The sequence below is a fragment of the Palaemon carinicauda genome, chromosome 3, assembly GCF_036898095.1.
Source record: "Palaemon carinicauda isolate YSFRI2023 chromosome 3, ASM3689809v2, whole genome shotgun sequence".
Taxonomy (NCBI): domain Eukaryota; kingdom Metazoa; phylum Arthropoda; class Malacostraca; order Decapoda; family Palaemonidae; genus Palaemon; species Palaemon carinicauda.
In genome coordinates, this window is record NC_090727.1 from 148,158,612 (window position 1) to 148,173,582 (window position 14,971).

Sequence of the window (14,971 nt, forward strand, 5' to 3'; positions counted from 1 at the left end):
CTAAATGTTTTAAATACTATTTTAAAGAAACTTTAATTGAAAAACCTTTCAGTTTTTTCCTTTGGTCAAATAACCTGTTTATTGACGAAAGGTAAGTGGGCTCTTCTCTTCGGTGCGAAATCAAGAGAGAGAGAGAGAGAGAGAGAGAGATAGAGACGGAGAGAGAGAGAGGAGAGAGAACGTTCCGATCTTTATTCTCGTCCCAAGCGAGTAACGTTGTTCTCGAGTCAGTTTTTTTACTCTCGTCCCTAGTCTCTGTACGGGGAGAAAGGATAAAACGTTTTTAGTTTTTATTCTCGTCCCAAGGCACTGTACGGTGAGAGATTGAAAACGTAGTTTTGAATGAACTAGTGTTTAGTCTCCTTCCCAGCCACTGATCTTTTTATCTTAAAATATGTTTACTGTTTTTTGCTTGTATTAATGTGCTTACATTATACGACTGATTTCGCAATTATAACCTTTTGATGAGGGTAGAATTGCGTGCTTCAGGTAGAAATCAGTTTTATTCATACCTAATGTGAATTGTTAAAAAATTTGATTTCAGTGAAATAAGTGCAAAACAGAAAATCGTAGTGATAAAGTGATAATTGCGCATAGTGTTATCAGTGTTGCGACCGAGGGTTCGTCTGTTCGTGCCTGTCGTTCGCCTAGTCCGAGACCTCTTGCAAGCTCCCAAGCCCAGGGGAGAAGTAATGTCGTACGACTTATGGGTTCGAGAGGACTTGATCAGCGAACAGACGTTCCCTCTATGGTTTCAGGCGTGTCTCATCAACACCGCCCCTACCATAAGACGAGCGAGACGATTTTCTCCTCGTCATCCGAAGGCTTTTCGCATAAGAAACCTGAAACAAGGTTTCGAGGCCCTTTAAGCGAAAGTCAGTCCTTTCAGGACAGGTCCAGCGTCCTGGTTTTAACTATTAGGACAGCTCTGACCCTATGCAGTCATCGGAAGACTGCTCGCCGCCTAAACAAAAGCGTAACACAGGCTCCGAGAGTCTTTTTGTAGGCAAGGTTTTGCAGTCACAGACGTTACCCTCGTCTCTTACCGCAACCATTCCCGTTGATCCTAAATGGGTTGTACGGCAAGACATGCAGAATAAGCTTGCCTCTCTTATGGAGGACTATTCTGCTGAGCAGGTTCACGATGATCCTCGCCGCTTAGCTGATCGAGATCCTGGCCGTCAGCCGCCCAAACGAACCTTTGCTCGTCCTGTTGACGTTGACGTTACAAAGTCACGTCAGTCACGTTTTGTAGAGCCTCACTCGATGCAGTCCAGTGTTGACTTTCAGCCGCTTGTGGACGTTCAGCCGCTGCCGCATGCTCTTGTTGACGTTCAGGACGTTCGCCAACCAGCGAAGTTGACTTGTTTTGACGTTGAGCGTCAAGCACCGCAGTCAAGAGTTGTTTTGACTGCTCAGTCTAGGCAGTCAAGGCAGTCTCGAGTTGACGTCGAGCGTCCTCCCGCACCTGTTGGTTGTTGCTGGTCAGTCCTTTAAGCAGTTACATGACATAGCGTCCTTGACTGCTACTGTTGCTCCTTTACGTGTGGACTCTGCTTGTCAAGCATTGCCACCACGGCAGGTCTCTCCCTTGCTTGAGACTCGGCTATTGTCGGACAAGGTTCCTTCAGATGAGGAAGTTGCTGTTCCCCCTCCTACTGATATTCCCTTGAGGACTCTGTCAGACGGAGAGGAGCCTAAAGCTGCTCAGCCCTCTATGGACTTTAAATAAATCATGCTGATTTTTGAGGATCTTTGTCCGGATCTTTTTGTAACTGCTGCTCCTCGTTCGCCTAAACGTCAGAGTTTACACTAGGCCTAGCTACTTCGAAGCCGTTGTTTTATAAGCTAGTGCTCTCTCGCTCTTCTAAGAGAGCTTTACGTTTGCTAGGCGACTGGTTTATCACCAGGAGGAGTTTGGGGGAGACAGCCTTTGCTTTCCCTACTTTTAAGCTGGCTTATAGAGCGAGTCTGATATGACAAGGGAGAAGTTCTCGGCTTGGGAGTTCCTGCCTCTGCCCAGATAGACTTCTCAAACCTCATAGACTCTCCCTGGCCCCTGGCCATGAGACGCTCCAAGATTTTATGGTCGACTTCAGAGCTAGACCATCTCCTGTTAGGAGTTTTTTTCGAGCGTTTGAAGTTTTGCTGTACAATTATGTCATGCATAAACAAGGCTTTCAGGGATGGCTCCAATGATCTGACAGCCACGTTCTCGGCAGGAACAAGTCCCTCAGGGATGGCTCCAATGATCTGGCAGCCACGTTCACTGCATGAGTACGTAAGAGGCAAGTGCGCTCAATGTGTTCATTGTCAAGACAAACTTCACGATGAAGTCTACCAGGCTGTCTTGACAGCATTAATGGAAGGCGACTGGATGGTCTCTCTCGACCTTCAGGAGGCATACTTCCACATTCCTATACACCCGGATTCCCAACCGTTTCTGAGGTTTGTTTACAGGAATGTGGGGTACCAGTTTCGAGCCCTGTGCTTTGGCCTCAGTCCTGCTCCTCTCGTGTTTAACGAGGCTCATGAGGAATGTGGCAAAATCCCTCCATCTATCGGGGATCCGAGCCTCCCTGTACTTGGACGACTGGCCTCTCAGAGCATCGTCCAGTCTTCGCTGTCTGCAGGATCTACATTGGACGTTGAGTCTGGCCAGGGAGTTGGGACTTTTGGTCAACCTAAAAGTCCCAACTGATCCCATCCCAGATTATTCTATATTTGGGGATGGAGATTCGCAGTCCAGTTTTTTCGGGCTTTTCCGTCTGCGACCGAATAGAACAAGCCCTGCTCGAAGTCCAACTAATGCTGAAAAGAAAACGTTTGTTCAGTCAGGAGTTGGAACAGTCTCGTAGGGACTCTCTCATCCCTGGAGCAGTTTGTCTCACTAGGGAGACTACACCTTCTGCCTCTCTGGTTCCATCTAGCCTCTCACTGGAACTAGGACAAGACGTTAGAGACAGTATCATTCCCAGTCTCCGAACCAGTAAAGGCATGCCTGAAATGGTGGGACAGCAATATCAGTCTGAGAGAGGGACTATCCCTAGCGGTCAAGAACCCAAACCACGTGTTGTTCTCAGACGCGTCGGATTTGGGTTGGGGTGCGACCCTGGACGGTCGGGAATGCTCGGGTCTGTGGACCTCAAGTCAGAAGAGCATGCACATCAACGGCAAGGAGCTATTAGCAGTCCACTTGGCCTTGATGATATTCGAAAGCTTCTTCGAAACTAAGTGGTAGAGGTCAACTCAGACAACACCACAGCTTTGGCGTACATCTCCAAGCAAGGAGGCACACACTCCTTCACGCTGCTCGAGATCGCAAGGGACCTTCTCTTATGGTCAAGAAATCGAGGCATCTCCCTGTTGACGAGATTCATCCAGGGGGACTTGAACGTCTTGGCAGACTGTCTCAGTCGGAGGGGTCAGGTGATACCCACGGAATGGACCCTCCACAAGGACGTGGGCAAGTGTCTTTGGGCTACTTGGGGTCAACCCACCATAGACCTCTTTGCCTCCTCGTTGACCAAAAGGTTACCAATCTATTGCTCTCCAGTCCTAGATACAGAACCAATCCACATAGACGCGTTTCTACTGGAATGGTCTCTTCTGGACTTATATGCATTCCCACCATTCAAGATAGTCAACAAGGTACTGCAGAAGTTCGCCTCTCACGAAGGGACAAGGTTGACGTTGGTTGCTACCCTCTGGCCCGCGAGAGAGTGAGGTACTTCAATGGCTGGTAGACTTTCCAAGAAGTCTTCCTCTAAGGGTAGATCTGTTACGTCAGCCCCACGTAAAGAATGTCCATCAAAGCCTCCCCGCTCTTCGTCTGACTTCCTTCAGACTATCGAAAGACTCTCAAGAGCTCGAGGCTTTTCGAAGGAGGCAGCCAGTACGATTGCAAGAGTGAGGAGAGCTTCTACCATTAGAGTATACCAGTCGAAGTGGGAAGTCTTTCGAGACTGGTGCAAGTCAGCATCTGTGTCCTCGTCCAGTACCTCTGTAGCCCACGATTAAGGGCTACAGGAGCATGTTGGCTTCGGTCTTTCGACATAGAGGCTTAGATCTTTCCAACAATAAGGATCTCCAAGATCTCCTTAAGTCTTTCGAGACCTCTAAGGAACGTCGTTTGGCAACTCCTGGATGGAACTTAGACGTGGTCCTAAGGTTCCTCATGTCAGACAGGTTTGAGCCATTACATTCAGCCTCCCTGAAGGATCTCACCCTCAAGACACTTTTCCTAGTGTGCTTGGCTTCGGCTAAAAGGGTCAGTGAACTTCATGCCTTCAGTAAGAACATCGGCTTTTCTACAGAAAAAGCCACTTGTTCACTTCAACTTGGTTTACTGGCCAAAAATGAACTGCCTTCTCGTCCTTGGCCTAAATCTTTTGATATTCCTTGCTTATCAGAGATCGTAGGCAACGAATTGGAAAGAGTATTATGTCCTGTTAGAGCTCTTAAGTTCTATTTAGCTCGTACTAAGTCATTACGAGGTAAATCTGAGGCATTATGGTGCTCAGTTAAGAAACCATCATTGCCTATGTCAAAGAATGCTTTGTCATATTTTATCAGATTTTTAATACGAGAAGCTCATTCTCACTTGAATGAGAAAGACCGATGTTTGCTTAAGGTTAAGACGCACGAAGTTAGAGATATAGCAACCTCCGTGGCCTTCAAGCAAAATAAATCTCTGCAAAGTATTATGGACGCGACTTTTTGGAGAAGCAAGTCAGTGTTCGCGTCATTTTACTTAAAAGATGTCCAGACTCTTTACGAGGACTGCTACACACTGGGTCCATTCGTTGCAGCGAGTGCAGTAGTGGGTGAGGGTTCTACCACTACATTACCCTAATTCCAATATCCTTTTTAATCTGTCTCTTGAAATGTTTTTAATATTGTTTTTTGGGTTGTACGGAAGGCTAAGAAGCCTTTCGCATCCTGGTTGATTTGGCGGGTGGTCAAAGTCATTTCTTGAGAGCGCCCGGATTAGGGGTTTGATGAGGTCCTGTTGTATGGGTTGCAGCCCTTAATACTTCAGCTCCTGGGAATCTTTCAGCATCCTAAGAGGATCGCTGGGCTTCGTGAGGAAGACAGACTAATAAGGCAGAGTAATCGTCTAAGTCAACTTCCTTACCAGGTACCTTTATGTATTTGGGTTTGGTTATGATATAACTGTCAAAAACTCTAAGCATATACGCTGTAAACTTAATTAACTCTGGTCTCTACCCACCACCGTGGGTGTGAATCAGCTATTATATATTCACCGGCTAAGTTAAATATTTGAAAATGATATTTTAATTATAAAATAAATTTTTGAATATACTTACCCGGTGAATATATAAATTAAAAGCCCCCCCTTCCTCCCCGATAGAGACCCAGCGGGATGAGAAAAATTGGGTCTGTTTACATGTATATGCGGTATCTGGCCGATAGTTGGCGCTGGTGGGCACACCCGCAACCTTCATAGCGATCGCTCGCGAGTTTTTGTGTGTGTTTTCTGTCGAGCCGCTGGAGCAGCAGCTATTATATATTCACCGGGTAAGTATATTCAAAAATTTATTTTATAATTAAAATATCATTTCTACCATGTTTTGATTATTTTTGTCTGGTCTTCAGCTATACACTCTTAATTTGCTGCTCAAAAAGTAGAGATCTATTAAATTTCTTACCACCAATCTGTCGTTCAGCTTAAGTTCTTTGTGCATGCTGAATCAATTTTTTTCACAATTCTGACAATCTTTGCAACCACATTCTCAAAGTGCAACATCCCATATGTAGTACTGTATCAGATAAACATAATTCCAAAAGCCTTCCCTTCTCCATCATAAGCCTTCAAGTATTTCTAGAAATTTTATTTCCAGTGACTAGATTGTGGAATCATCTTGGATAATTCCAAAATTTGATCATTGAATTGTTAAAACTTCACAAGTTCAAACTAGTGGCAAATATCTTTTCTGCTGAACAAGTTGACTCGAGTCTTACTTTTTTCATACTTTATAATGTTGCTACTGGTCTTGATGATAAATTTCATATCTTTTCTTATTTCTCATAGTTTATTTACTTGAAGTTCATTTACTTATTACTTCTTTATTTCTTTGGCACAAAAATCCGCCATCCAAGTTAGAGCCCTTGGCCTTGTAGCATCTTGTTTTTTTTAAATGGGTGTAGCTTGGCTAATAATGGTAGTATTGTAGTACACAAAAATACAGAATCAATACAGTACTGCAACTCATTTGCATATAAGCTTTACAAATTGGTTTTTTTATATTTGACCTTCCCATTTATATAAATTTTCAATTAAAATTCGAACTTACCCTTTGATTTGAATCCATTACCTCTTGAAGTTCTTGGTCTTTGTTTATGCAGTGATACTGTCAATAACATCTAAAACTACTCTATTCAAACTTTTGACCTTTCATATTTTAGATTGTTCATTCAGCAGTCTAACTAATATAAATAGTGTACAGTACTTATTTCAAAATGTGGCAAAATTTTTGTTTTTATTGCCTAGTATTCTTGCAATACAATGAGGGAAATAAAAATATAACTTTTTTTTCTATTTAATTGGCGCATACCAATCACTTTGGCACAGTAAACAAAGAATTCTAAATATGTTTTATTGTTTGGGCAATACGGAATGTCTGAACGAAACTTTCAATCTACATTAGTTACTTTTGCTTTAAAGAAAAGTCAGATGCCCAAAAATAATGTCAGGGTACAGCCACCTTATCCAGCATAAGCTTAACGGCCAAGTGATCCGAAGTACCCTAAGTACAGTACACACCTTTATTAGGATAAAGGCATAAAGGCACTGAGTTCTAACAAAAGTTAATTTGAGCAAAATTTGACTAGAACGACAGCCAATAGTGTACAAAGTAAAACTGCATTTTGGAAACTGAGATTCAGTCAATTACTATTAACTCTGTGCGCAAGATGATACTAGCAGTATGAGCACATTCAGCTATCGCTGATGGAAGCTTAAGCGATGGAGGGAAAGTCTTTTAATCCTATTCAGAAATTTTAAATAGACCCACTTCAATGAAGAGATGTGAATTTTGCAATAATGGTACTTCATGCAGTTTTCATATTGAAGAGTACATTAAAAATTCAAATGCTTTTTAAGATACTGTATTTATAAAAATATAGGGAGGGCTAGATCTTCCTGAAGATTAATCACTCCCTAAACAGTTTCATCGCAGGAAAGACGCATCGAGAATAGAGACTAAGAAGAAAATCACTTTCCATTGGACTTGATTTTTGCATCAATGTAAGCCTGAATATTTGCAAAAGAGTCGAGACCCAAGTAATCTGGCTCTCCTCTCTCCCATCGTGCCTTTCCCTCCATAGGAGTTTCTGGTCCCAAGCTCAGTCCACCAAGTTGTTGCACAACCTACAAAGGGGAAGGAAAATTAATATGCGTTTATAAATATTTTGAATAAATAAATATTTTGAGTAGAGTATAGCAATTTCTTATAACTAATGAAAATTTCTTTTGCATATTGCAGAGATTTTGATGGTGTATTAAATAATGATTTCAAGATAAATCATGCATTGCCCAGATCATATGACCTGGTCACACAAATAACCTTTGTTTTCCAAAAAAATTAATATCACTAATAGAAAAAGTATTTCAAGGAATGTCAAATAATTCTTGACCTCCTGGCATAGTTTTTTTTTTTACATTTTCAATAGTAGTTAAATGCCAATACCAACAAAGTACTGTATATTGAACTCATTTAGTTTACTGTACATTACTACCTATAAATTTTTCAATTCTTAAGAACATTCACTTGGCATCCAACAAAGCTCTAATCTGACTTCCTTTGGAGTAGGAGTAGACAAGTAATTTCTTTTTCACAGTCAGCTAACAGTCACAATATAATAATAAAAAAAAAAAAAGCTCAAAGCAAAACAGACTCCTGAATGCATTTGCAACTTCAAAAACTTGTGCAGTGGGTCCGCACATGACTGAAATGATCTTTCTATATACTATGGCATTGAAGCTAAAAATCTTATGAAATGGGTTCTCCACGGAAATTTGTCACATCCAACTTTTGATACCAATTCCTTAAATATTAACTTTGATTCTAATCACAGATAGACAGTTCTTGGTGTAGGTTACCTGGCCCCCTCCATCCAGACAGTATATTACAATATTGCAGCCCATAATTATACAGTACCACTTAACTCATTTTCTGCATGTCATTTCGCTCTTGAATGTGCAAACTTCTTTTATTGGAATTGCATTCCTTTGTGCATATTTAAAAACAAGTGATGTGCACAGGTTATGAGGAGGATTTTAGTCAAGATTTTGGCTAAATTGTGCATGCTGAAGACCTATATAACTATTAAAGATGAATTACAGCCTTTACAACTACTGCATAGTGTCTTGTTACTAAAGCTCTTTAAGCATCTAAGAACCGAGATTGTTAACGAGCAATTAAAGGTCAAACACCCCATACAATAATACCTTCCCTAGTCATATACGATTGAGATTTTTATTTCTAGCCCAATGATTTCATGTATAAATGAACTTATATTAACCTTACCCAAGAAATATCTACTCTTATAATAATAATCACCAGTATCCTTTTCTTCACCACTGCAAATACACTTAAAACTAAAAGAACCTTGGGAACTAACAAATTTGGATTAAATTTGAGTAAAAATCCTAAGAAGCCTTCCAAACTGCATCCAAGTCCTTCACCAATGGTATCAAATTAAAGGCCTTGTACAATAGTTATTGAAAGGGTAAAGACTGTAGTGTACATGCTTTGATATATACTGAAGCCAACACCTAGAAGTTCATAAATTCAACTGGGGGTTAATACAACTGTACCTGGGGAATATCCTCTCTTGCAGGAAACCCTGCCAAATCTTGCTTACTATTACTTTCACCTATGTAATCCTCTTTCTCTCGTGTCCATTTTGTTCTGCTAAAATCAGAACCTCTTACACTATTTATTAAGTGCCAAGTACCACAACTGTCTTTTACCTGTCTCTCTTCAGGAATGACATAGTTGTCACAAGTATCACCTGTCGATTCCTGAGTATTTGTTTCATTAGAATTACATGTCTGATTCCACCAAGACCAGCGTGTAATAAAAGGGTAAGGAAATAGTTAGTAAGCCTTATTAGTACTGTACATTATCAACAAATGCAATGGAATATTACAGTAGGTTCTAAAACTAGCCAGATTAAAAAAAAAATAATCTAAACTGTATCTGGAAAAAGGGTTAGTATTTATGCCTTACTTGCTCTACATGCTATGTATACTTATAATCTAAAAGCCATATTCTTACATCACCTATTAGCAACTGTAGACCAATGATCCCAGGATTTTCACTCATAGCAACTTATGGGGCATGAACTAGCCATTTTCTTAAGTTTACATCTTGAATCTTTTTCTCAACACAGCTTCTACAAACACTTATAATACAAAAATTCTTAAAATTTAACATCTACACTAGCAGATCTCCACAGACTAAGCACTATCTATATACTATACAGTACAGTATAGCCTTCTCTCAAGTCTTGAAAATCCCAAACATTTTGCTGGCAAACCATTACCTGAATATCTCCGAGTGACTTCGAATGACTTGTAGTTTCAATTTTCTGGAAGGGAGAAGCAAGATTAATGCATGCATATTACTTCAAACTAAATGTCCTTGAAGACTTGCTACATGAGGAAATGTTATCAAATCAAAATTAAAATTTGCAAAAAAAGTTAATTTTAAAATAAAATGAAAATAAAGAAAAGCTAAAAACTCAAAACTTTCTTAAAAACATCAGTGCTGATCATGTGTTTGTACATTTCAGGAAATGTGTCCATGTGATTACCATGCATTAGTGTGTATAATACAGAACGTGTGCGGTTTGTCATTTAAATTTGCGGAGGCAAATGAGAATGACGAATCAGTGCTATCTTGATATTTAATGCCGTTATATATGATGTCCATTTAATCACTCATGATATAGGATAATTTTAGTAATTTTATTGTAAAGCATCAAAGGGGAAAATTGCTTTGATATTCAAGATTAGAATTATCTTCAATATAAACTTTTTTTTTTCTAATGTAGATGGTGGTACATCTTAGCAACAATGCATCTCCTATTTTCTCTGCTCCATTTTGTTTCCACATCAGGCAGTTTTGCCTGTTGGAGCCCGTAGGATTGAAGTACAGTTTTCTACATTTTAACTAAGGTAACAGTTACTTACAATATTAATTGTAATAATCATAATTTGTGTCACAAAAAAATGACATACCAGTTTGTGGACTAAACCCCCTAAAATGTGCACTGTAAGTTTGTGTTATGTGTTTCTGTATGTCTCAATACACAGCACATAATCTGAAGTCACCAAAAATAAAAACATGCTATTCATAAATACAGTATACTGTCATGTAATTAGGATGTAGTAGTAAAATACAAGTAGTATACCAAAGATTGACTTTCAAAAGAATGCTGTTGTCATCATGCAACCAAATGCAAGAAATACTGTATTTCAATAACACAACATATGCCATTCTGTATTTTATAATAAAATAAAACTACTGCAATATCTTTGGTTGGGTAAATGAAGATGCACTTCATACAACTGACAAGTTTTCCTTCTCTACAAAGTAAGCTTTGACAAAACTAGCTAAATACAAACAAAGGCACATCCTAAAATCATCTGCTGCATCACTATTACTACTGTACTGTACGGTATACAGTTGAAACAAACTTCAGTATATGAACTCCTGTATAAAATATAATGAACAAAGACTATAACTTACGTAGATAGCATTGTACTGCCTTCAGAATACAATTTGGATGCCAAAATTACAATACAAAAATCACAAATTTTAAAGGAAAAGAGTAATGAAAAAAAATTACAATGACTACATTACAGTAGTCCCTCAGCTTAAATATCATCTTTTCATAATTATTATAAGATATTTATATATCTATACTGGCCTATCTTCATAGATGTTACACATTTTATCATCAGGTTTGATATTAAACTATAAGTGAATGGGATAAGTTAAGAGGCTACAAATGTAGCATATCTCTACACTGTCAGATATCTTTAATGTTAAGAGTGTACTGTAGGTCCTCATTGCTATCAGAATTGGCCACTTATCAGAAGGCTTGACACTCCAAATATTTAATCAGCTGCTTGTATGAATCATACATTGTAACTATCTCCCCAAAAGTCAAGGAGACATGATGATTGCTTAATGTACGAGTCTAAAATCACAATAAGCCGAGTCTACACTAAAGTTTCATTACTAATACAGTAATGTCACTACAAATTTTAAGATAAAATTCCTTGCAAATCTTATTATCAGAATATCAATATGCTGGCTGTACCCTAACTTTTATTAAGTTAGACAAAATCTACATTGTAGTCCGATCTTTAGAATTACATAATTTAATAGTACTGTACAGTTCAGCATCGTAGGCCAGGTAAAGGCTTAAAAAAGTTTAAAAAAAAAAAATCTTATCTTCATTTTAAGCTTCTTGAGCACGACACTGCAGGTATACCCTAGTTTAAAATCACCATTCTACCACTAGGTACGTACAGATATTACGATAACCTAAGGCTTTTGAGGGTCTACAACAAATGTTCTGTAATTGTGTTGTGCAGAACAAAAGCTGAAAAAATAAAAACCTACTGTATATCGCTAAGGCAATAATAGTACTTTAATTAGTACAGCATTAAGATTTGGCCAGCTCTATTCGAGTTAAGAATGAGACAGGTCCCTAGTTAAAACTACAATTTTTAATGCTGTAATTACAAAAGACTAACCCAGCACCCTACCTTTTGCAAGATATCTAAGAAATCTAATGCTTAACCAATTACAATTCTATAACACTTAACATAAACTAGTACACCTAAAAGCAGCAAGATATTTTCTATTTCTACCGTCTGAAGCACTTATTTCCCTACATACTAAATAAGATATATCTGAATTGTAATGAGAACAATACATAGAGAATAAAGAGTTTTGAAAAAAAAGGTAATGCCATGAACTACAAACAACACAAAATACTTTTCAATCAGTTAAAGGTTAAAAAACACATGCATATTAATGAAAAACCAGTGAAGTATTGGGTGATATTGCCTCCAAATACCAGACACCAGATTAAACTTCAAACTATAACACAGTAAGGGACCATTCAACAAGTCCATTACCTACTAAAGTAATGCATAAGTCTAATCTGATGTATTTTTTTAAACTCCTCCAGAAACATTTTTAGAATTTCAGAATGCTTACCACATCAGGAATGCCAGGTCTAACAAGGCGTGTGTAAATAGCCCACCAGGAGTTGAGGTATGGTGCGAGGTGCTGGTAACCAGGAGCTACGTGGACACTGCCAGAGTTAGTGTCATACCTATGTTGCCAGGGTTTCAAGGCACCAAGGAAGTGTACAAGCTTGGCATTGCCTCCAAACCTAAAATTAAGGAAAACATTTTATCAAGGGAAATGTCAAGTTCAATATTGAAATAACCAAAAAAAAAAAATATTCAAACAAAATTACACAAAATTTCACAGAATTTTCACAAAATGGTTTAAGTACTATCTTCAGAAGACTGCAATGTACTCAACAAATATAAAAAAATATGATAGCAACTCAAAATTATACTCAACTGTTTATACGCAGGGAGGTATGTGTAAGTTGCAGAGGCGACCATATTGTAGATGAAGGAAACTCTGTGCCACTTAGGGAAGAAAGTGTTAAGGATACCTTGGTCACCACCATCAAAGCTGCCAGAGACCTCTGATTGGTGTAAGAGCTGTCCGTATGTGTCCATAGAAGGAACAAACACAAACATGCCGGAGTTAAAACAGTCTGGCCAACCAATATCACAAACTGCTGTCAATTCTGGATGGGAGAAAAGGTCATCTGGATTCTGTACAGCCTGAAAAAGTACAGATAATGAAAGTTAGAATATTCATCACTTAAAATTATTTACATTGCTATTATGCAATTTTATTTATTTCAAGCGGAGTGTAATAGTTTCAATATACAGTAAAATAAAACTGCTATTGCACAGAATCTGAAAACTTCAACCTTCTTGTATGATGTAAAAAGAAATCAAAAGCTGACTAAGACACGAGCATACATACTAGCATATCGGCATCAAGAAAGACGCATTTTGTGTACTGTGTAAGGGTCCAGCAGTGGAGTTTTGTGAAAGTGACACCAAGTTCTGGTCGCTTTAGTAGTGAAAGGTGGGCAGAGTCATTGGAATTCAAGACATCAACAACAACTACATTGTTGAAGACACTACGGAGCAAGGACCTGGAATAAAAGTAGAATGAACATACTTGCCTAACATCAGTGGAGGCACAAAAAACTAATTTGGATAATCTTGCCCTTTTCTTACATAATTCTCCCCACTAAAAAGTTAAGTTTTATTACAGTTGTGACCAAATTATGAAATAATATATCCAGTTAAATTGGGCGGTTGAAACTTTGTGCAAATGCTTTTTTGGTTGAGTAAGTTACAAAATTCTCTGTCTAACTAGGTCTTTATCTTGCTTTGTAATCATAACAAAAAAATGTCCGTTCAAAATGACCCTCTTTTGTAAGTAGCAGGTAATCATCGTACAGTAAATATATGTCAGTCTAAATTAATTTCATCTAAATTACAATACAGTAACAGTATTAATAATTAAATGTGTCCAAAATTCAAACATACCAGGCTGTACAATTCAATGTGTTGTTGTGAATTATCTGGTAATACCAGACACTCATAGCTTAATGTATTTCAAATATAATTTTATGGTACATCATTTACAAAAAATTAGCACCAAATCATAGCCGTTCAAAAGTTTATATCACATTCTACCATACTGGAAACGCCTATAATTAGACAACTAAGGTTGTGCTTGGCTAGTACCTAATAATAATAATGTTCATCTTAGACTAAAGCAATAGATCAAGTCCTCTAAACAACTTTCAGAAATATGGACTTTATATGGCTCATAAGTTATTTCATATACATTAATTTCTTTAATCTAATCCATAAAACAATGTAATTTCAAATCCCATAACTCAAAACGCTACCAACCTTAAATTCTCAATTATTTTTCTTTTTTTTACAATTTTACCAAAGCTTCACAAATAAAAACCCCCATTTTATGCAAAACTCATTGAAGGATGTGATTTAGCAGAAGAAAAAGTTTTATCATTGTATGAACACATAAGAACTAGTTTTATCAATGTTTGAACACATAAGAACAATAGTTCCATCAATGTATGAATACATCTAAACTCACAGAAAGTATTTTATATTTTCAAAACTATAAAATTCAAAGAAAATCCACTTTCTACCTTAAAAAAAAAATAACCAAATTTAAACACTTACTGGATCTCATGTGAGACAGCCGGCGCTATCATGATGCAGAGGTCACGCGTAGTGCCTGCGGACTTCAAGGAGTGCGCAAGCACCAAGGCACCCACTGCATAGCCATCGTTGGTGGCTAATGTTACGTATGCTTCAGGCACTGCAAGGGAAAACAAGTCATTAGTTAAAAGCAATTACAAGCCACTCATATCTGCAATTAATTTTCAAATAAACTGCAAAAGCCTAATTCTGAGAATGTGCAATTATGGTCAATTGCAAGGGTATTTATACTATTTAACACCATTGCTAAATATCATTAAAATCCTCAAAGTTAACGCCACCTCAATGCAGAGCATTTTGTGGGTGATAACTTACGAGAAACGTTATACATATTTCATAACACAATTAACGAAGTAGTAATGAAGGCTACATTAAATATAAATATTGAAAAGAAAATTATATAAATGAGAATTAAAATGATAGCCTTTGGGCGTTCTGTACAGAGGCAGGTGATACGGCAGAACATTTGTTTCGCTACCGGGAAAAAAAAAAAAGTAAGCGCAGTAACAGAATGATAGAAATTGGAAAAAAAAGTAAGCGCAGTAACAGAATGATAGAAATTGGAAA

General features: G+C 38.1%; 1 protein-coding gene across 3 annotated transcripts in view; it reads right to left on the minus strand.

Annotated features, from left to right (window-relative positions):
- Positions 1-7,115: 7,115 nt before the first annotated feature.
- Positions 7,116-14,971, minus strand: part of Gyg (Glycogenin) — a 52,826-nt gene continuing 44,970 nt past the window's right edge. For 2 of the 3 annotated variants that reach the window (XM_068370855.1, XM_068370853.1), the window contains exons 2-7: positions 14,366-14,504; positions 13,122-13,296; positions 12,642-12,913; positions 12,267-12,444; positions 9,574-9,618; positions 7,116-7,393 (exon numbers count right to left, since the gene is read on the minus strand). In XM_068370855.1, the coding sequence (XP_068226956.1) occupies positions 7,238-7,393; positions 9,574-9,618; positions 12,267-12,444; positions 12,642-12,913; positions 13,122-13,296; positions 14,366-14,504 (965 nt within the window). In that variant the 3' untranslated portion in view covers positions 7,116-7,237. The remainder of the gene's footprint in view (positions 7,394-9,573; positions 9,619-12,266; positions 12,445-12,641; positions 12,914-13,121; positions 13,297-14,365; positions 14,505-14,971) is intronic. The other variant, XM_068370856.1, reaches the window with a different exon arrangement.